Here is a 23,820-nt window from a genome sequence, read left to right as displayed (position 1 = left end):
GGATCATCCCTGAGATGGGAGTCTTGCACAGGAACTCTAATGACACTGAACTCCCTCCCTGCAACCTACCACTATCAGTCTTTCTCCCCTTTTGGGTTCCCATCCACTTCTTCCTCCCAAATGCCAGTTTCTTCTCTTTCAGCTACCAACCTTCAAATTTCTCTCTACATCCCAGCTCAAAAAAGTTAATCCACGCTGTGACTTTTCCTCTTCCAGCCATTTCCATTTCTACCTACGCTACTCTTCTCCTTTTCTATGTCTACATTCCTTTCTCATCTCATGTGGCAAACAGAAAAACAGGAGGTACCACTGAGCAGGGGCACGTTGCGGTTTACACCCAGGCAGTAGCTAAGTAGCAAGCAGCTGTTTGCTAAACCCACTTTCCCCCCCTCACTGAGTGGGATGGGGAGGAGAACTGAAAATGCTTTGGAGCAACCATGGGTTGAGATAAGAACAGTTTAATAACTAAAGTACAGTATACTACTTCTACTGATAATAATAATAATGGAAATAACAAGGGGAGAGAATATAAAACTAGAGACGAAAGGAAAAAAAACCCCAACCGAATAAACCCAAGTGATGCACAATACAATTCCTCACCACCCGCTGACCGATACCCAGCCCCACCCGAGCGGTGATCAGTCCCATCCCAGTAACTCCCCCCATTTTATATACTGGGCATGACATGCTGTGGTATGGAACACCCCTTTGGCTAGTTTGGGTCAGGTGTCCTGTCCCTGCTTCCTCCCTCCTCACTGGCAGAACATAAGAAACTGAAAAGTCTTGACCAGGGTACGCGCTACTGAGCAGCAGCTAAAACATTGGTGTGTTATCAGCATTATTTTAGGCAGCAACACAAATGACACATAAGTAAGAAGTTGCATGTCTTCTTGCTCTTGCTCACTGAACACATTCCACGCCTGAGGATTGCTTGCATATTACTCCTACACCTGTCACCCTCCCTGGCCACCCTCTCTTAGGCTCCAGCAGCTTTGTGTAACTCTGCCCTCTTATTTTTCATTTACTTTTAAGGGACTGGACTACAAATAACAAGGCTGTGCAACCTTTTAACAGAGGTTAGGGCATGTAAGATGGCACTGTTATATGTACCCATGTGATTAACTGGTTTTGACTTATAGGCGGGGCATGGAAACATTTTTCTCTTGCTCCCACCCAGAGCAGTAGGTACGAGCATTGGTGGTGGCAGCAGCAGGTCCTGGATGTTGAAATACTTGGTGTACCTGTAGCAATGGGTGTACCACAACTTGGCAACTCACGGCAAGACAGTTGAAAGCTGGTCAGAGCCTACACTAACCAGATGCTCCACCTGCCTTCCAGATCCCTCCCACTCTTCAAAGTGCTTTTCAACAGAAATGATGCTTAAGACATTCTTGGAAAGCCTGAGGCGGCATGTGGCATTTCAGGTTATAATTTTACAGCTCCTGACAGAGAAATGCTATCACCACATGGACTTACCATCCTTAGTCAATTATAAAATGCAATTCATCAGAAAGCAAGCCCTGTCTTCTTAGAAGGAAGCTTGTAGCAATACAAACAATTTATTTGCTGATAACGTACATTTGTTGCATAGATTCACCTACAGCTTGTTTTTCTTAAAAGAAAATCGAGTTTTCTCTCTCCTCCTTACTGCCGGCATTTTTCCCCCATAGCCCCAGAAGGAGGAATCCTGTTAGAGGAGTGACATCCAGCGGTCGCTCTGCACTTGTTCTTACACAGAAGTCCCGTGCTTTGTGTGCCTGCAGCCTGGGATTTTTCAGTCCTTCATTTGCCTTATGAAAAAAGGCAGATGGTTTCAGGTAATGAACAAACATTTTCCGATATGGAAAAGTGATCACAAATACATACAGACACATACTTAAATAGGAAAGTATGCAGAGCTGGGACATAAAGATGACTTTTTAAAAGACCAGAGAAGTACATGTAAGACATGCAAGAAAATCACTCTGAAAGAGGGACAGGGTCACTTGCCCTTGACATGAACTCTTTGAGACATATAATCCACATAGACATTTAAAGTATCAGACAATGCAGAAGACTATCTATGCAGTAGCCATAGTGGATGTGTTTACTCCTCATCTTTCACTACATTTCATGCACCTATGCAAAATCCACGATTCTGAGGAAGATGGGAAGAAATGATACATGAAGACCACGTTATCTCCATGGACTCCCATGACCAGTAAGTAACGTCTCCATCTTAAATGTTAAATTACTTGCTCATTCAAGCTATGCCAAACTGGAAATGGCAGCATTCACAGAATCATAGAAGGTTGGATGGGACCTTTGGAGTTCATCTGGTTCAACCCCCCTGCTCAAGCAGTCCGCTCTCAGCCAGAGGAAATGACTATGTGACTGCTCCTTTTTTGGTTTCCCATGGGACTGGTGGGTGGGATACTGACACACATGGTACCAACAGGAGCAGCACTTGGACACCCCAGAGTTCCATGGTTCCCTGAGTTTGGCAGTGACTTGCTGCCTCTTACAGAAGTTAATTCTGTGAGTTCAGCTCCCTGCTTGTACTGCTGTTAAGGTGTCAGACATAGGGCATTTTTCAATAATGCTGTCTCATCAGGATAGTACAAGCAGGACAGCAGTTCTCAAGAGTGGTTAAAAGCCTTGCAGAAGGCACTGAGCAAAATGTGACACACTGCATTCACAGCTGGAATATGAACTCAAGGTTCACTTGAAGTACAAACAATTCACATGGCCAATTAAAAATGACATTTATGTCAAACCTGGGCTGAAGAGCACCCTTGAAAGAATGATGTCTATGCTATACTTCACCTTATGAAGCAAAGAGTTTAAATAGGACTGGGCATGTTCTGTTTCGAAGCAGAAACTAGTGCATGACAGAAAAAAACATGAAACCACTTTCTATAAACACTGCGAGAATAGTTTTCAGCGTCTTAAATATGAATGATGTATGGGGATGGCCCTTTGGAGACTGAAACAGATCACAAAAACCAAAAAAATCTACAATTCGGACTGTCACAGTGTTAAAGATAGTAATTTATTATACAAAAGATGGCATCCATTTATAGAAAAAGTTTAAAACCTAGTATCGTATAAATTTGACAAATAGCAAGTACGTAACAAAATGAACAGAGAACTAGGAAATCATAGTGGCAAGAGACAACTAGTACTAGAAAGGGAATTCCTATTAAGGAAGTTGAAGTATCAGGTATAGCATTCTGACAGAGATTAGATATGGAAGTAGTCTACAGCAGTGAAATCCCCATTATCTTTACAGCTCCAACTAGATTGTAAGGCAGAGTGAAAATAAGCTGAGCAACCATAGGAAAAAAAAATATGTAGATGTCACCTGAATGGCTATGGCATGAAATGAAGACGAATACTCTGGCAATTATTTGCATCTGAAAACTGAAGACTACAGAGACCAGGTATGCCAGTAACGCTATACTAATGTAACCAACCTACTTGTTTTCAGCAGGAAGAGCAGAGAGTAGTTTACATTGAAATATAGTGTAAAAAAACCCACCCCACCAAACAAAAAAAACCCCAAACCAACCAAATAAAAAAAAAACCCTTACCAAAACCAAAAGATTTCAAAATACGTATCAGGATAGCTTTGTAATTAGCATTTAGAAGTGTAAATTTCAATTCAGAGGATCCTCTGCAGTGCACAAAGCCCACTGCAGTACTGTGCTAATGGGTCACTGTCATACAGAAAGATGAAACAGCAATCTCAATCTGGGCAAAATATAAAACAGCTAGTGCAGCAATGCATATTAGTCACAATCATTTGCTTCGGCTATCAATTTTCAGGTATCTCTACAAACTTCAATTTAGGTATCGCTATAAATTTTTTTTGGGGAAAACAGAGTTTTAGAAGTGGCTTTCCTTGGTAATTTCATTTACATTCCTCACTAGAAGAAAACCCAGGTTTGGGAAAGTTTATTGAAGCTCCATCCTCTTCTCAGTGGTTGAAGGCAAAGATACAGTTAACGTCTTACAACTCTCTGCTTATTAATTTGTTTTTGGGGAAAACAGAGTTTTAGAAGTGGCTTTCCTTGGTAATTTCATTTACATTCCTCACTAGAAGAAAACCCAGGTTTGGGTAAGTTTATTGAAGCTCCATCCTCTTCTCAGTGGTTGAAGGCAAAGATACAGTTAACGTCTTACAACTCTCTGCTTATTAATTTGTTGAAATCTAATTGTAGGCAACGTACTTCATCTGCCTGAAACACTGACGCAAGTTATTATTAACATTTCCTCCCTGTGAAATTTTTATGAATCACTTCTGAAACATTTCTATTTCTGTTTTTCTAAAGTACTAGTCCACTTTCTTAGAAACTGACAGAAAACAAAAAATAAGTAACTTACACACCTTAAAACCAGCCATATCCAGGCAAGAATGAAAGTCAAAGAGCTTTAAAAAGAATTCCAGCTTTTCTCTCCTGTGCATTGTGGAACTTCAATAGCCTAAATCAGGAGAAAAAAAATCTGCTTAAAACTTCCACATGCTATCATCAACCAGAATGACTATTCACATTTTACCAATTATCTTTTTAAAATCAAGTCCATGATGTTAAAGAAAATTTAGGGGATGAGCTCAGAATACTGTGGATGTGCATTATACTTCAGAAGGCTAAGTCTGCACACCACAGGAAATCCAGTGTAGTGATTTTCAGATATTTTGGTCTCACTGTTTTCAACCTGCAGGTCTTAGTTCAGTTTTTAAATGCTAAATGCTTAGTCCAAGTATTAAATGCTAAAAAGAAACCAACTTTTAGAAGTCTAACATAACTGGATTTGTATCCTATTGACTGAAGAATTTAATATTTGGAAAAAAAGAAAGGGGGAATCTTCTAATGTATACGCTCAAATCCTGCTGCCTCAGGGAAATCTCATGTCTGTGCTTTGTTTCTTTTTAATACAGAAACTAAACAATTCAGAACTTTCTTCTACTGTTTAATGCTTATAACAAGTCTTCAGAGGGTTTCTTCCTTTTTTCTCCTTTCTTGCAGTTACAAGTTCTGATTTATGTTTCAATCATATCAGTCATACTGTATGCTGGTGCATTCAGACATTGTGAATATCAGCTTCCTCTCCACACGAGCTAGAGAGCATGAATTATTTTGCACATTGCTAAGCATATAAGCCAAGATGTTTGAATGAAACTGTCTGTTTGGTTTTTTTTTGGGGGGGCAGGCTTAAACCGCAACAAATCATTATGAATGTGTTTAAGTCCTTAGAAACTCAATTCTTTTGCCAAACAGGCTACTGGCAAATGTGACAATTTATAAACACCAACTTTGGGACTTTGATGTAGACTCTTCAGTTACTGTAATCAATAGCCAGTTTCCTCGATTTCCTCAAGCAGTGGCATTTCTTGAAGAACGCTTTCAAGAAGTAGAAAAACTTAAAAGTCACTTTCCAATTAATTCTTCTTCAGCAAAACTACCTTCCTAAACCCTGTGTCTTCTACTGCCACTTTCTTTCTTCAGAGCACTACGTCAAATACACAGATGGTACTTTAATCAGGAATTGAGGATTTAACATTTGCAAAAAGAAATGCACTCTCAGATACGGCTGCATCTCCTTCAGACTGTGAAGAGTCTACTAAAAGCTTAGTCTTTATTTGAATTACAGACGATTTGATCTTCAGTAGATGTAGAAAGAGCCATGTCCTCAGTTCTAGGACGTTTCGACGCTGGGGGCTTTTGAAGACTGTCATCAGATGGTAATGGCCTCTCTGAAATAGGAAGATAGTAAAATCATTTAGCTAAGTAAATGCACATTAAGAAAGTAAATTGGTCTGCTGAAAAATTCACCATTCACCAGAAAAAAACCCAACTAAAAGAAAAAAAGCACAACAACAACAAAAACCCCTGAAACACACACAAAAATAAACCCCCAAAACCAACCAACAAACAAAAAACCCCAACACAAAAATCACACCAACCCAATCCCGGTTTCAGAGTCCAGCACATGAAACTATGGTGTGTTGAAAACCTAAGAGTCTTTAAAACCCACATGTAGAACCTAGAGAACATTACAACCAAGTGAATTTACTCTTCTCAGTTTCAGTGTAATCTAATCATAGAATAGTTAGGGTGGAAAGGACTTTAAGATCATCTACTTCCAAGCCCCCTGCCATGGGCACGGACACCTCACACTAAACCATGCCACCCAAGACTCTGTCCAACCTGCCCTTGGACACTGCCAGGAACGGACCATTCACAACTTCCCTGGGCAACATTCCAGTGCCTCATCACCCTTACAGTAAAAAACTTCTTCCTTGTATCTAACCTAAATGTCCCCAGTTTAAGTTTGAACGCATTACCTCTTGTCCTGTCACTACAGTCTCTAATGAAAAGTCCCTCCCCAACACCCTTGTAGGCCCCCTTCAGATACTGGAAGGCTGCTATGAGGTCTCCACGCAGCCTTCTCTTCTCCAGGATGAACAGCCCCAACCTTCTCAGCCTGTCTTCATGCAGGACATGCTCCAGCCCCCTTATCACCCTCATGGCCCTCCTCTGAACTTGCTCCAACAGCTCCAGGTCCTTTTTATGTTGAGGACACCAGAACTGCACACAATACTCCAAGTGAGGTCTCATGAGAGCAGAGTAGAGGGGCAGAATCACCTCCTTCGACCTGCTGGTCATGTTCCTCTTGATACAGTCCAGGATACAGTTGGCTTTCTGGGCTGCAAGTGTACACTGAAGCTGGCTCATGTTCATTTTCTCATCGACCAACACCCCCAAGTCCTTCTCCACAGGGCTGCTCTGAATCTCTTTTCCACCCAACCTGTAGGTGTGCCTGGAATTGCCCAAAAACTGTAGTGACATATTGTCACATAAGCAGCTGCCCAAGAGCAATCACAGTGAGAGTACATCATATTATAAAAAAGCTTTCAAATACTCCAGGGCAATGATGAAGCTTTAGAATCTGCAACTAGGTTTAGGTCTGTGTTATGCTTGTGTTACAGGCTTATAACGTAAGTCTATAATAGAAACAATGACTGGCAAAAGACTGCTGCTTATTAATAGCCACAAATGCGAATAACAGAACTTACCATGTTCTTGTTCTGAGGAAGAAGGTATAGGAACTGCATCTGCAGAAGTTGGCGTATCTGCCTTCAGTGGAATCAAGTTTACTTTCCTTTAAAAGAGTAGCAACAGTTCAATCGCTTTAAAGGCATTATTTCCATAAATGACTTATTTAAAGGTTTCCTTCATATAGAATCAGTTTAATTTAAATGCAGTTTAGATATATTATACATTTTTTCTTCTTGCTATATGATAAATAGAGCATTTTTCAGAAGTACTTTGAAGTGATCTTTCCCACTAGAAAGTACTTTTGCATGTTTCATGTGGCGCTCTGCTTGATATTCACCTTCAGAGCAAATATTTTAAAATTAAGACTGTCTGCACCTATTATTCCCTAGCCCTGTCCACTTTAGAGATTCATAAAACTGCAGGGAATTCTTTTGCCACTGAGGTCCAATAATAAATTTATTTTCTTCTGCTACATCTCTTGGATGGCACTTAAAAAATTAAGAACAAAAGTGGCAGAGGATTGAACCATTAAAAAAAAAAAGTCTTGCAAGTAACACCATACATGCCAGTACAAGATGACACTCATGGCATAATCAGTTGATAGGATTAAATATTGTTTCTCTCTCTTAAAAATAAAATGGTTAGCTCCATTAGTCACCCCACCCTCCAGTAAAAAGTTGCTTAGATCTACCTACAGCCCTTTGACTTGTTAGTTCCAGTACAGATGAACACTGGTGTGTAGAAAGCCATCATCTCCAAGATTTTCCTTGCAGTTGTTGATGAAATCCACTATTCTGCTTTCTTGTTCACCACTTCCTCTCTAGCCACCTACTAATTAAAACACTCCTATGAGAAGCTATAATAATCTCCTTCAATACTAAAATAGCCTTGTTTTGCATGTCCGTCTCCTTACTGATGCACAAAAGTTCATGATCTTATATTGCAGGCTGTTTGACAATCAGTATATGGATTACAGGTAATTTCTAAAAACCTAGATCTTCACCTTAGGAAGTGACCTCAATCAATGCATGAAGTCCCACACCCACGACTGAGCACTTTGAAGGCCTGTCTAGACTTGCACTCTTCATAAAATATTTCCTGTCAGAAGAGTCTTTAAATAATTCTCACCAGCTTAAGACTTCAGGTACCATTCTCATACTGAAAATGGAACTTGAAGACAGACACCTGTTACTGCCATATGGACAAGGCATAAGGGTCAGGTTAACTTTGCTACTAGGATTCAGGAGACATTTTGACCTTCCAGTTGCAATACAACTGAACAAAAAATACCATGTCAAGAAAGGTACCACCAAGACACCACCTCAACCTTTAAATGTAGCACAAGCATAGCTTGTCTTGGCCTTCATATTTATAACTGGGAATGACAATATAAATCTCACCTTGGCGTCTTGCTCCATGCTTGTAAAGTGTTGAGAGTAATTCTCCTGGGCTGGTTTGCTTTAGTGCTCTGGCTGGCTGACTGGCTGATTTTCCTCTCATCTGAGGATGAGACTGGAATGTTTTTTACGACAACAGGTGTGGAAGGCAAGTCCTTACCAGCAGCTGTGGGTGTTCTGGGCTGAAAAGTGACAGTGCTGGGATCAGTGACCCTGCCAGGAGGAGTCAATTCTGTCAGCCTAGAACCTGGGGAAATGACTTTGTGTGGCTGGCTCTTTTTCACTTTCTTCTCTGTTACACCAGAAGTCCTGACATTTATCTGTGGCTTCTCCTTCAGTGGTATTCCAAGTTCATCCTTCTCAAAGGTAACAAATGAACAGTATCCATCCATGGAAGAGATAGCAAGAAAGGCTCCATCGCTGGACCTATTTGGGATTTTTTTTTTCCCATGAAGAGTAAAGGTCAGAAATTTCCTTCAGTCCTCATCCCCGCACCTGTAACACATGCTGTACCTATCTTTTCCTCCTCCCATCCCCAAATACATGCATACATTTTATAAAACTGCAGTCAAGTGAAAGACATCCAATTCAACTGAACAAAGATCTTCAGTTCTGGTTTTTGCCTGTGATCTAATCTCTCTGGTGTCATCTGTGATCACCTGTAACATGCTGCTGCCAGCACCTCTATGCACAGGTACACAAATATTTAGTCATGGTTTCTGAAATATTGCTGAACTCTCCTCTTCCGACCAGCAGAGCAATTCAAGCTCTTTGGCTCTGCTCCTAGCACTAAGGAGAGGCAATGCTCAAATCACCACGGTGCTCACCTGAATGGGCTCTTCATGCTTATTTCACCAAGTAATGTCTATCTATCACTGATTAGAACCACTTGATTTTCTGGTCTCTTCCACTGCCCCTTCCTGACACACCATGATTTTGATAGTGCCCGAGCATCAATTATAACTGTGAAAGAGAGGCCTCCGTGTGGTCCTCAGCTTAGTTATACTGGCTAGAAAGGCATGAGAAAAGAAGCCTTGTCCAGCTGTATCCTGATTATAAGACTTGGGTTCAATTTTCAGCTTCAGTTCTGACCCGCCACATCAACTCAAATGAATTATTTCATCCCATAAATGAAAAACCACGGAGCAAAATTGTCCTGATAAAGCAGAATTTGGTCAGGATACAGACACCTGAACTCAGAGAGATGACTTCCAAAACCTCCAAATAACTCTACTAATGCCAGTTACACTGCCTGAACAATGAGTACTTTCCGTGGGCACCTAGACACAACAATAGCTTTCATAAAAAATTCCATCTGCTTGTACTCAGGATTTGCACCTTGTTTCTCAGCTGATTAAGAACCACAATTCTCTGGTTTACAGGATAAAAAAGAAGAGGCTTGCTCTTCACACACTGCAATGACAGTGACCACACATGCATCATAAATGAAACAGAAGTACAAGACACAAGATCTTGTGCAGAACTTCAACACACAAAAAGGACATTTCCCACATCACCACAAATCTTAGGAATGTAATAATTGCCTACCACGAAATGTCACTCAGGGTGTGATAATGTATGTTAGAAACATAACCAAAGGGGAAGGACTGCTCAGTATCATAAAAAAGCACAGAATCTTCTGAAGCAACAGCAAACACCAGTCGATAAGGCAGATTAAACAGAGCAGGAGACGATTTCTGATCAATTTCATCTAGAATGCAAAGGAATGAACACACTGAGAATTTTTTGCATTCATTGAAAGGTAGCAACTGCAGTAGCTTAGCCATGAACCTAAAGATTACATTATTAATCAGTATCACGATAATAGCTCAGAAGACAGCACTTCTATAAAAAAATAAAGTTTAAGGTCAAGTACTAACATTTCTCGTCTGAAGTTTTCCCTCTGTCATCTTAGCTGAAGAGAGAGAAATCAGCAGCTTTGTCCACGTGGATTCTTATTGCTTTGTTTTGTGAAGTTTGTCATATATATTCCAGCTGGAATTTTTCAGTATATTCATAACAACTTTAAGACTAGAGTCCAAACAAACACACCTCAGAATATAGTGTAAATCAAGGTCACAACAAATTTATACCACTATGTTATATTCTGTACAACTCAGTCAAAACAACGGATTTAGCACTATTTGTGTTACCTTGGGTTCAGCTCCTAGCTAGTCTTCTCATTGCAAAACTAGTTCTTTGTAAGGCCAGATTATTCCAGCTTCCAGTGGAAGCTGCATGCTAGCTAGCTGCTTTCAGAAATTTCCAGTATATAGGGCTCCTGTTCAGTTCTCTGATGATTATGGAAGCTATGCACTAAGGCCATTAACATTAATATAACGTAAGGTCGTCGCATCTCTAGATTTCTAGACTACCAAAGATTTTCACTTTTCTGAGCATACGCTGCAGAAACTAAACGCTCCATTTAGAGGTGTCACAGAGGCCTACACCAGACACCTCCTTTCTTTGCAACACACCATTACAACAAATCTGAAGATTATGATGAAAATGGAGAACACAATAACTGGTAATCTCTAAATCCTGTGAGGAATACCGGAAAATGATCCTGTAAAGACGCAAAGCTCTGCCTTCTGATTAAAGACTAGTCTTCTTAAAATATAAACACTCCTGGGCACACTGGACTCACAGTAAGGCTGGATTTCAATTTCCAGGTAAGTTTTCATGCAACTTCATGCAATCCCTTCCCATCCTCAGAACTCCTGTTCTGGCCAATAATACCAGCACTGCTTCGGGTTTGGCTTTCTTGAGTAAACATCAATGGTTGTTGCAAACTACACCAACTCTCTGGTGCTTCTGTGATGTGGGTAGTTGAGACTAACAGAAAATATTTCAGTGGGTCACTCCTTTAGTGCTAAGCCAAGTTATTTACTTTTACTTACACTAAACAGTAAAAGTTTAATATTAAGCAGTGTTAGTGTAGCCTAAGAGGCTAAGTAAGAACATTTATCCACTATATCAAAAGCTACTCACAAGGTACTTAAGGTGAATTCAAGGTCTTAGAGTCAAGAAACAGCTTCTAAGATGTGGTAAACACTATCTTAATGGAGTGTTAAAATGCTAGGGCATAAAATAGTCAACAGCCACACTGGCCTCTTCACATATTTGCTGTAAAATCATACTCCTTAAAGGATTTACAGTACCTTTATTAAATGCTCGTCTCAACTCAAAGTAGACTGGGCAGCAGCGAACAGCAAGAGTTGCTTTTCCAGGACATGGCAGGTGACCCACAGGCCTTTTATAAAGAATCATTATTTTAAAAATCAACATTGCGATTTTATTTCTTATATAAAAAGATATTTTCATCTTATTAATCTCTACCTTTTAAGATTGTTTCTGGAGAAAACATATGTGGTGTTTGTTACATTTTCTCCTGATTCAACACAGCCAGCTGCAAAAATAAAGGTTAAAAAATTACTCATCTACTCAAAGGGTACACACTTTTATGTCCATAAACATTCTACTTCTCAGGAATTAGGCTTGTCAGTTGGGCAAGAGCTGTGCAACCTGAACACAACTTAAAAATATCCCAAATATTTATTTAGTGCTGTTTTTGTTTTCCTTACATAGTTCCCCCTCAAAGCTTCTTTTTGATGTTGTCAGACATCTACAAAAGCAACGCTTACAGGGGCAAACTGATCCCCTCCTTACAATGTTATTTTTACTATGACTGCAGAGTGTTCTTAAGAAAGGATACAAACAAAGAGAGATCAGTCAAAAGGAACTACTCATTATTCTTCATTTCTATTTTAACAGAGCTGTATTATTGCAATTTACATGTTTCAGTACAGAAAAATGCCATAATATTATTTTTATCACAGCAGAAAGTTGACATTCTGAACTGCTAACAGAAGAGCATTATGAAGTCTCTACTTTCTTCAATAAGACTGAGGAATGGCTTAATTAAGATAAATAAGCATTCCCTAGCAGTTTGAAACCAATCCTGACACATGCCGAACTAGAGCAAAATGGACACAATGTAAGTTATAGTGTACGTTCTCACATACCTGGAGTGAGTAAATAGGAGCCATCAGGAGTAAAACTGAGCCTGCGGAAAAATGACTTCATGCTGTCATCGTGGAACATCCGATAGCTCCTAGCCTGTAACATTGAAAATAGATTGTGTAAAACACCATGAATGTTTCAGCTGGAATTCAAGTGAGAAAAGCCATCCGGTTGTACAGTAACTCGATGGAACTTCTAAAATAAAAGATAAATGTTTTAAAAAACACTGGCTCCTTCAAACTCACTTTCTGCTGTGCTATAAATTCTTCATGGCTAAGAAAAATAGCTCTTGATCCCTTTTCAGCTACTAATCAAAACACCCCACAAGCAGTCACATTAGACCAGTGATCAGAAAATAGTAGTGACCTGGAAAACATTCTTTAACAGTCAATGTAAAAGCCTGTTCCTTAAGCATTTAATTTTAACTCTAGTATTAGAGGCTTAAAGAGAACTTCTATCAAAATGCCCTCTCTCAGGCCTGTTCTTCAGTCTCTGCAACACTGTTACAAATGCTTTTCACAAAAAAGAGAAAGGAATAGAAGGAATTAAAAAAAACTTCAGGCTGCTGACTTTAAAATACTATGGCTATGTCATATCCATTAATAAACTTACAGCTTCTGCAAGACATATTTTAAGTTTTCCCCATAAGAATTCATTATGCATACGATTTTTTCCACACTATTTTTAATATTTACAAAGACATTTTGTTACTACTTTAAACCACTGAACTTGCAAGAGATCAATAGCAGCAGGCAGTGCGCTTTCTTAGTAATTTCTTTAATGTTCCAGGAAACCTGTATCAGTCTCTCTCACAATATGGAAAGATGAGATAGAGACAAAAATGTCTGATATACAGATTACCTGAATGGAAAACATTTGTGCCTTTGGTTTCACAGAAAAGAACAACTCATATAAAACAGCACCCAACACGTTCTCCAGAACCATTAGTAGCAAAACAATGTACCTCTCCTTCAGCTCCTGATCCAGATACAATCTTGGTAATATTGAACGCTACACGCTTGGTCTGCGTGTTGTATACCCGCAGGACCCTACACGATAGAGACCACAGTTAGCGAGGAACACCTTCCTTTCTCCCCAAGTTTCACACAACACTGCAGGATGTCACTTCTCTCTCAGAACCGTCAAATATAAATGACAATCACACATTAATTATAACTCCGTTCATGAGACACTACTGGAGGGATATGCTTTGATGGCTAAATAATCAAGGCATCGCTGGCAATTATTTGACTCAATAAGGTTTGCGAAGTAGCAGCTTATGCATTCAGGGAGGATTGAGTAAATTATCAGACAGTGAATTGCCAACTCATTCCTACCTCTGTTGTAGTAGCCAGTATGTTTCTGCAGAGTGGAAACTCACCTCAAAGACAATTAGCTACATCTCTATGCTTTGGTTTCCTCTGGAATAAATGTAAACTGGAGTATGTCTCTGTACAGAACATTGGAACTCCCTGACTTCATCTCACTAAGACAGCAGGTAGCCTAAGTGCATGCAACTGCTCCTCTCACCACCTCCTCTTTTCTGTCAGCTCTGACCTTCACTAAATTATGTTGGCTTGGCAGAAAACCAACCTAACCCAAAAACCTGACAGCTTTCTGCCAACTTAATGTGCTGATCCAGAAAGAATACTGTATAAGGTTAGGAACAGAAAATAGAAGGAAAGGCTGTGGCAGGCAGCTTGAGGCAGCTGTGGAACTACCAGTTTCTGGATGCCACACTGATAAGCTGGTCTGGCAAAAGGGGGAAAAGGTCTCCCCAGCCTGGGCTGATGAGTACCCAGACTTGGCAACTGACCTGGCTCCTGTTAGATCCTCACTAAGCTGAAGCTATTCACTATCCTTGCAGAAAAGCATCTGAAACCTGAAGAGGTGGGAAATCTCCCTCTTCAGATTAGTTCTTGCCCTTGCTTGCAACTTCACTCCAAGAAAAAACTTGTGTATCATTCTATTACTTGTGTTTCACTGCTGTTCATTTTAATAAAAGCACACAGCTCTCACACAACAGATTATCAGAAGACGACGGTTCACAATGACCTAGTTGGCATTAACTTACAATTTTTCTGACCCTACTGCAAATCTTAATCAAGACTACTTTTTTATTATTACAGCAATTTTCTTTGCAGTGAGTGCCAGATGACATGCATTTATTAGCCAGCTGGGAACCCCTTCAGAGCAGCACACATGCCGTAAACAGTTTAAGCTCATTTAAAGTTCTGATAAGGGCCAAGTTTATAATGTGTGTGTTTAGCTTTCCCAATGACATCACTCACAAAACTATTGGGGATGGAGGGAGGGAGAGGGTGAAAGAAAGATACCAGTGAAAAACAATTTTAACTTATTTCTTAACCTGTTTATATCTTTCTGTAAAATGACAAGGATGAACTTATTAGCTCATTAACAACCAGAGAATGCAGCACTCTCTTAAGAAATATTTGGTATCTATAATGATCAAACTCATGAAAGCTTATTTTGTGATGAAAAATTTCTACAGAAGTTTACATAACCTTATTTGCTGCTTAGGGACACCACTCAGACTTCAGGAATCATTTACTGTAAGCAAAAGATGAACTAAAATATCATTTTACTTTCACATCAAATTTCTTCAGGAACAATCTGAATAAAACTAAAATAAAAGTCAGATTTATCCTGTACATTTGCTTTTAATTCATCCTCAAGTAAGAACGAATACTAAAGCAAAACACATAGACCAATAGCTCACCTATCACAACTCAGAGTTGTAATGTACTGGCCTAGAGGATCCCACGTTATTCCTTGGACATAACTCTTGTGTTCATTTAATATTGAAACCTTCTGTCCTGCAATTACAGTTTTCAGAATCTAAAATCAAACATGTTTTAAAACATTTCTTCATATCAAGAAAGAAAACAAAACATTTAAACATGTAGAGAAAACACTTTTTAAGGAAACTTTTAACTTGATATTATCTGATAAGAATATCAGAAATAGTTGCTTTATTTCTAGAATCTTCGCAACTACAGTAAATTGTGACATGCCAGTTTAAGGCTTGTTCCCTACAAACTTACTCAGATAAGCAGTTTGGCTTAGGCCTTAAATATGCAAGGTAAGTATATTTCAAAACACAAGTATTTCAAAACCTTTGTCATTTAGAAAAAGCCTGTAAGCTGCCAACAGTTTGTACCTCAAGGACTTAAGCCAGTGCTGCTCTCTTTGAACTGAACAGCCCTATGGATTTTTACTATTAATTTTCTTCCAGCCATTTTTTAAAAACCATGCAAGTTTTTAGCTTGGGTGTTACTGGAAGCTATCCTTGAATCTCTTTCCTTTCATGTACGTACAATTTCCAGTTACAGAGCCTACATTTTCCAGTAATGGATGCTTACTTCCAACTTACTAGTTGTGTCTCTGCCTAGTAGACACAAAATGCCCTCTATGGCATTAACTGCATGCTGAAAGAAAGCAGGGAGAATGGAAGACATTACACATAAATAACATACCAGCTTAAGAGGCTATTGAGCTTTTTTTAGTAATAATTCTAATAGGTAGGTGCCTTTAAAGTTGTTACAAGCAGTCTGAGATGCAAGAGACATTTGGTCACAATGACACTACACATATGCTCTAAGCACACACTCTCTTAAGAGCATATTCATGTATTTATTAAAGACATTTGAATAGGAGTATATGTAACTGTTTAGATGGGAGAAACATTAAACACCCAAACCAAGAACACAGAATGTCAGCAGCGGAACATTTGTATTTTCATGTGTGTGGATTCTACTTTATTTTTCTTAAGTAGGCACTAAATATTAGAAATGTGAGAGAAAAGGTTAACTTTCTCTAAAGTTAAGTATTTCCACATTAAATTAAAAGTGAATGTAACAATAACACTACTAATAAGAGAACATCAAGCCATTGTAAGGCAACCTAACCTAGGTGTTACTACCAGAACTTCTATAGACTGGTCTTTGTGGAAAATACAAGAAATCTCACTCCACTAGGATGAGAATGAACAGAAGTGTTCTGCCTAATGTAGGCTAAAAAAATAAGTCATATTGTGTAAAACAAAGACTTCATCCTATATTCGCTTCCCATTTTTTTACATAGGTAGGTAGTTACCTGATACCAGTCAAGTTCTGTTTCTTTGTAGGGGTTTGGGGTGGAGTAACTAATACACAAGCTGCTTGCATAGGAGTTTATATTATTGTATTGTGTAGGAGTTTATTTTAGAGGGAAACTGGGTGGCTTATTTCCCAAATACTCCAAGGTGAAGAGATTACTTATGTGTAAGTTTTGCTGGCCTGAGGGTATGACTATATGCTAGGCTATCTGCCTCACAATCCTAGAAATCTAGCAATCACAAAAAAAAAGACACTTCCAACTCTTTTGGTAAATACCATCAGGCACTTCCACCAGGACTGAAGACACAGAAGTGATAAAATGTAGCATTTACCTTTATTGACATCCCACATTATAGCTGTATTATCTACAGAAGCAGATGCCATGTAATTTCCATCTGAGGTCCAACAGATATCATACACATCTTCTAAGTGGCCTCTTGAAGGCAGAAGAGAAGAAACCAGTTTTTAACCAAAAAATTAACAGCTACACATAAACATGAGTTTTATGCACTTTTAGGTTAAAAGCAATCACTGAAGTAAAATGAAAACAGCATGACTTTCAGCTTTTAAAAAACGCTTCCACATGCAGAAGGTAGAAGAACATTTTAAAAAAACACATCCTACTATTTAAAATAAGCCTGCCTTTTAAACAGGTCTTTTTCAAAGATAATGAAAACCCCATATTTGAAGTCATTTATGAATTTATACCTACAGATCCAGAAACAAACATTGCTAGGATTTGTACAAACAGAGGATAAAATACTACATCAAAGCAATTAGGAAGTGCTGCTACTCAAGAAAATTTCCTGCATTTTTATGGGTTTCATAAAAGCAGTAAGCAAACATTCATACTCAGTGGAATCATGTGAAACATGAAAAGTTAAGATTAATTGAGATACAGTTGAACAAACGTTGCAACATATTCAGAAGCACCTAGAAGGGCTCCATCAAAACAATTTTTATTTCTTGTCGTTTGAAGACTTATCATGCAGTGTGGTAACTTCAGTAATAAATATTTGGAACACTAAGTTTAGAGAAGGGGGACTAGGTTTGTTTGCTTTAAGAGATTAACTCTAATGTTCCTAAAGGATCACACTGGTGCTTCAAGCAATCCCACTAGCACTTTCAAAACTATTCTCACGTAAACCTCAGCAGTTGCTATGAAAATATCAGTTGTGGATAGCAGAGTTACTTATAAATCTGTAATGATTTTATCAGTATAGACAGGTACAGAACAAACCTTTTAACAGATACTACACAGAAAGCAAGGCAGTGCCATACATGCTGCTCATTCAAAATGCATTTCTGAGTCCAGAACCACTAATTTCTTTCAGAGTTCAGCTGAGAGTGAGAACAGAACACTCTTGTAATTCACCTGCCAGTGGTGGTTTGATGCCTTACCATTATCAGCTAATAATTAGTCTTAGGCACAGTGTGTATATTCTATTAATCATCGTACACTTGCAACAAAAGCTGTATAATGCAGTAGATTTAACTACTAACGTGAATTAGTTGAAACAGACTGGTCAACCCTCACAGCTACCATCTGGCAAAATATCATGAATCATTTTATCTAACTGATACTTTTTGCTTTAATAATTATCAAAATTTCCACTATAAAGCTAGTAAATAAAACTCCACATTTATTTTATATATCTCTGTGCTAAGCTTTCAGTGACTGCAAACCTCAGGAACCAATTTCAAAGCAAATCAGTTATGTCACACAAATGCCAACTCTGCCTTAACAGAAGACGGAAGTTGGTGCTCTATCAAAAAATTAAAGTTAAATACAACAAAAGGATGAGTATTACAGCAAGAAAATTTTAGAGGGCACTGAAGTTCTACATCCACTGAAGAGAAGTCTGTACCAGATGATAAAAGCCACTGGAGAAACAAAAACACTGAATACAAAAACTAATAAAATATTAAGCTACCTTAAAGTTTTAACGACTGCCCAGTTCTCTTTGTTGAGCTGAGCTTCATCTTCTTCCTGAAAAACCAATGGTTCCAATTCTTTGCTATCATTCAGCTTCCACAATAAAATAACAGCATCTGTAGAAGAAATCATACGGAGCTTTTTTCTTTCCCAGTCACCATTTCGTTAATGCATTACACTTAGTTCAACATTACAATTCTCTCACATAAGACACATGAAAAGCAGTTCTCACCATCTCCTCCAGATGCTAGGATCTCACCACTTGGAGAGAAGCGCACAACATTTACTGCTTTTGTATGGCGGGCGAGGTTGGACAAGAATTCCACAATTGCTTTTCCATCTGGCCCTTTCTCCACTTTCCATATCTAGATAAAGAAGCATTACAAACAGTTTTCAGGAACAAGATGTAATATATATGCACCAATTCATTAATCCACAATTTATTCCTTGGGCAGTCTTTCTGAACTTATCTGAAACTTTCATAGCTAAAGCTGCAGTTGCACCATAAATTTTCCCTGTATGAGCTACAGCTGTGTACTAGGTGTATGTGACAAGGTTTTGATATATGGGGGAGGCTTCAGGGGTGAGTTCCAGCCAGCTCAAAGACAACACCTTTGTTCCACAGAGATGGCACCTCTGTGATAACATATTTAAGAAAGGGTAAAAAACGCTGCACAGCAGCTGTGAGAAAAGAGCAAGAAAAATATGACAGAAATAGCTCTGTAAACACCAAGGTCAGAGAAGGAGGGGAGGAGGTGCTCCAGGTGCTGGAGCTGAGATTCCCCTGCTGACGCTGGAGAACATCATGATGACAGAAGTTGTCCCCCTGCAGCCCATGAGAAGTCCTTAGAGCAGCAGATATCCACACTGCAGCTTGTGGACGACCCCTGCTAGAGCAGGTAGATGTGACCTGAAGAAAGCTGCAGCTTGGGGAGAGCCCAAGCTGTAACAGGCTACCAGGAGTAGCTGTGGCCTGTGAAGAGAAGCCCAGACTGGAGCAGGTTTGCTGGTAGGACCTGGGACCCCATGGGGGACCCACGCTGGAGCAGTCTGTTCCTGAAGGACTGCTCCCTGTGGAAAGGACCCACACTGGAGCAGTTAATGAAGAACAGCAGCCTGTGGGAAAGACCCATATTGGAAAAGTTTGTGGAGGATTGTGTCTATGGGAGGGACCCCATGCTGGAACAGGGGAAGAGTGTAAGAAGTACACCCCTGAGGAGGAAAGAGAAGCAGAGAGAACGTGTGATGAACTGACCACAGCCCCGTTCCCCATCCCCCTGTGTTGCTCAGAGGGAGGAGGCAGTCAAGAGTGAAGTTGAACCTGGAAGAAGGGAAGAGATGAGGGGAAGGCATTTTTAGTTTTGTTCTTACTTCTCACTACCCTACTCTGATATGAATTTGCAATAAATTAAATTAATTTCCCTAAGCTGAGTGTTTCACCCATAATAATAATTAGTAAGTGATCTCCCTGCCCTTATCTCAACCCATAGTATCACTCCCCCACTCCTGTTGAGGAAGGGGAGTGACAGAGCAGCTCAGTGGACATCTGGTGGCCAGCCAAGGTCAACCACCACAAGCTGTAATCATATTGCAGGTTTTTTAGTGTGAAGAAATATATTACTGAGTATTTTCAATAAACTGAAAAAAAAAAAACCCAAACCCCAACAACAGACAACCAAACACATAATATCACTCTGTATTCATTCATCAACAATCTCTAGCTTCAAAGGTATCTGACAAGCCTATAAATACAATGATTCAATAGCATGTAATTACAATATATTATTAACAGATCTGTCAACCACAAATTGTAACAATCTGAAAAAAGAAACCCTGATTACTACAGGAGAAAAATACATTAGCTCTCTTCAGAAGCCTGAGCAAGTTGAAGAGCTTTACAGTATATCCCAAAGGCCAATAGATTTACTGGTTTCAAACAGATTTGTGCAAGAATTATAATTCCGGTTCCCCAGTGATCATAACGACAGCATTATGACAGTTGCATACATGGACACTTTCCCAGCAATGCTGACTTAAGGAATTCCTGATCCCACTTGTTCTCAATTTTGCAATGCATAATAATGCCACTCCTACTGCTCTACTTGGGCACTGGTTCAGCCATGAGAGGAGCACTGTTATGCCTCTGTATTGTGGGACTAAGGCACAGATAACTAAATCCCATTAGGTGTTTCAAAGAATCTACTCTTGGATGCAGCCTCAGCTAAGTAAAACAAAACAAGACAAAAAACAACCTAGCAATTAGGCCATGGTAGGAATATACCAAACAATGAAACAGCATGAATTAAAACCTCTGTAACTTTTGCCAGTTTTCCCTCTTCATGCAATGGTCCTCCAAAAGAAGATACAGCAGCAGAATCTTTTATGTCAAAGATGACTGAAATTTTTCTGGCCCTAAAATATGCATATGTATAAGCATGAATATATACTCAGTAAACCACATATAACCAAAATCCCTGAAATGCATACAGCACTAGGTAAGAAGTCAATCGGCCAGTGAGGGAAGGAAAATTTTTGGCTAAGTCTACTGGAATAATCCCCTAATTTTTAATCACATTTATCCTCTTTATCATCTCCAAAAGAAAGAGCCATTGTAATCATGCACATATCACAGCAGTTATCATTCCTAATAATTTGCTAATAAATACTTTAATAAATATTGGCATATTTATGTCCACTATGTCTACCTTCCATACAGTGAAGCTGTTAACTAAATAGACAAATAAATTCAATGTATTTCTCTGCAAGAAAATTGTGCCTCGTTTGGCCATTAACTTTATTTAAGGAGCTGACCAACATCCAGATAAAAAGAGCATGGTTTACGCAATGCACTCAGTTTCCCAAAGCTTTCCAACTAGGGCTTTTAGAGAAACCAATAGATAACTGGATGACTGGAACAGTCCTTGCATTAAGAATTTAGAAGATAGTAAACAACTGCCTGATTTTGCAAAGGTGAATCCTACAGCCACATGTTTTAAAGCTTATGCTATTCAGCATTTTCATAAGTGATTCTCAAAACCATGAACAACTGATTACAAAGTTTGCTAGCATCAACACAAATTCACTTAGCAGAGGTGCATATGAAGCTGAGTGAAAAGGGCTATACAAAGACCTCATATTGCTGAGTGGCTACTTCTAAAATGGCAGATAGAATTCCAATCTGACGAACAAAGAAAGAGATTAAACCCAGTTGTTTCTCACCACCCTATAAGACTTTGACCCAAATTAGCAGTTTCTACTGAGAGTTATCATTCAGCAATCAACTACAGCAGTTTTCTAAGAATAACAATGCAACACTCAGAAACAGAACTCAAGGACAGTATGCAAGGATAACAGTAATTTTCTATGCAGCTGTACAATCTCACACTCAACTTAAATCATTCACCGCCAGTGTCATGCACCGGTCAACAGTCTAATGTCCTGGATAACCAGCCATTTCATGCTCTGCACCAGCTATGAAACCAAAGCAAACAGGTTTAAAACTTACCCGAACGGCTGTGTCCACACCTGCTGAGGCCAGTCGATTGATCTTCCCATCAGCTCCGTGCTGGAAGTCCAAGCTGTAAACAGGCTCCTTATTATGCCACACTATTTCACAAGTGATGACCTTCATGTTTGCTAAAGAAAACAGAGTAAATGCCAAATAAAGCCTTTTTTTTTATGACTAACTCAATCAAAGTTAAAGCAGATTTGGGAAGCGCCGCAGACAGATCCCGTGACAATTTCAAAGCGGAAACTGGCAGAACGGTTTAAGTAAGATCATTTCTAAGTGCTAAAATTTATTACGGCTGCAGTTACTGCCTAAGCACTGCATGAGGACAACAAACCGGGTCTCTCAGCGGAATTAAACTTTGTGACAGAAGCGCGGGACAGAGTTAAAATGAAAGCACACCCGGGGGCACACACCACAGCTTTCCGCTTTCACCCCCGGACTGCGCTCGCCCTGCCCCGCGCAGCGCCAGGCGGGACGGCAACTGCGCGCATCCTCCTGCCCTCGGAGTAGTACCGCGGCGGTGCCAGCAGCGCTGTACCAAGCAGCCAGGATCACGGCGAGGCGGGAAGGCCCGGGGGGGCAGCGGGAAGGCAGTGGCGCCGCTGCCCACAGCCCTCCCTCCGTGGCCTGGCAGTCGCTCCCTGGGCAGCACCGCACCAAAGCCCCACGGGGCAGGAAAACTGCCTCCGGGGCTGGCGATACCAGATGCCTGAGGAGGATGCGCCACACGAGGCCCAGCGCCGCGAGCACCGAAGCTAACTCCCAGCTCCCCGCCGGCTCCCTTCCTGCTCCGGCTCCCCACAGCACCAGCACCAGCACCAGCACCAGCCCTAGCCGCCACCAACGGCTAGGGAGGGGGGAGAGGGGAGGATGCCCCGCACTCCCCCAGTCCTACCTGCGGCGCCTTGCGGCCTGGCCGGGCTCCAGCGCGGGCGCCAATTTCCCGCCCCGCGCCTGCGCGCGGCCTCCTCGCCTCTGGCCGCGAGGAGCGCCAGGCAGGCGGCAGCGCCCCCTGGTGGAGGCGACAAGGCGGTGCCTCAGCCGGCCCTACCGCTGCCAGCAGCGTCGTGTCGTGTCGCGTTATGTCGTGTCCCCCACACCGGCCCGGTTTCGGCCCCCGGTGTGCTGCAGGGGCGGCTTTGCTGTATTCGAGATATTTTTACATTTAGGCTGGTTAAAGGGCAACCAGTCCCCAAAATCGCCGTTTCTTTCAAATGCAAACCTTTCAATGTGAAGTAATAATAAAGAAATTACATCCTTAGAAACCCAGGCAGCAAGGATTGCCATGCAAGCACAGCTAGGCTAAAAGCCAGGACAGCGCAAGGCCTCGTGCTGAAGCACGGAATCAAACTCTGCAACTCAGAGAGAGTTATAAAGCAGGTATGTTTATTACAGCGCTGGGTGTAAGGGGAATCGCTCCTCCTAACTTGCACACCGAGGAGTGTAAGCAAGCAGATTTTTATTACACACAAACATGCATATTCATTAGGTTCCCAAGAGTTCGGCAGGGAAATTACAATTAGTTTAGGTACCCATTATCATAAGCCTCCTCCCTTTTGGCACTTACGCGCTGCCCTCCGATGGTCGTGGGCAGGGGCCTTCAAGATGAAGTAAGCAGTCTTCCTCAGGGTGCACTTTTCACCTTTGGCACAGTTAGATGCCCCAGTAATCACAAATTAGCTGAAACCAACTGTATCTGCAAGTTTCTGACAGCTGGCAAAGATTTAGAACAGTGGGACCTTCGTAACAGGGTAGGGCAGACAAGGCGCATCCTAAGGTAGCAGATGTTCGG

At 40.5% G+C, this 23,820-nt stretch overlaps 1 protein-coding gene across 1 annotated transcript; it reads right to left on the bottom strand.

Annotated features, from left to right (window-relative positions):
- Positions 1–5,378: 5,378 nt before the first annotated feature.
- On the bottom strand, positions 5,379–22,148 carry CHAF1B (chromatin assembly factor 1 subunit B; the record flags this gene model as incomplete). Its single annotated transcript, XM_080612901.1, has 13 exons — positions 5,379–5,737; positions 7,061–7,146; positions 8,444–8,866; positions 9,989–10,151; positions 11,602–11,693; positions 11,780–11,849; positions 12,466–12,559; positions 13,428–13,512; positions 15,204–15,300; positions 16,914–17,017; positions 18,516–18,633; positions 18,750–18,882; positions 22,023–22,148. The coding sequence occupies 13 exons, from the start codon at positions 22,146–22,148 to the stop codon at positions 5,613–5,615; spliced, it is 1,716 nt and encodes a 571-aa protein (XP_080469027.1). The 3' UTR covers positions 5,379–5,612.
- Between the last annotated feature and the right edge of the window lie 1,672 nt (positions 22,149–23,820).

Source organism: Psittacula echo, assembly GCF_963264785.1.
Source record: "Psittacula echo genome assembly, chromosome: 3".
Classification (NCBI taxonomy): Eukaryota; Metazoa; Chordata; class Aves; order Psittaciformes; family Psittacidae; genus Psittacula; species Psittacula echo.
Note: the sequence above shows the minus strand (reverse complement) of the source record. Positions and strands in the feature narration are given on the sequence as shown.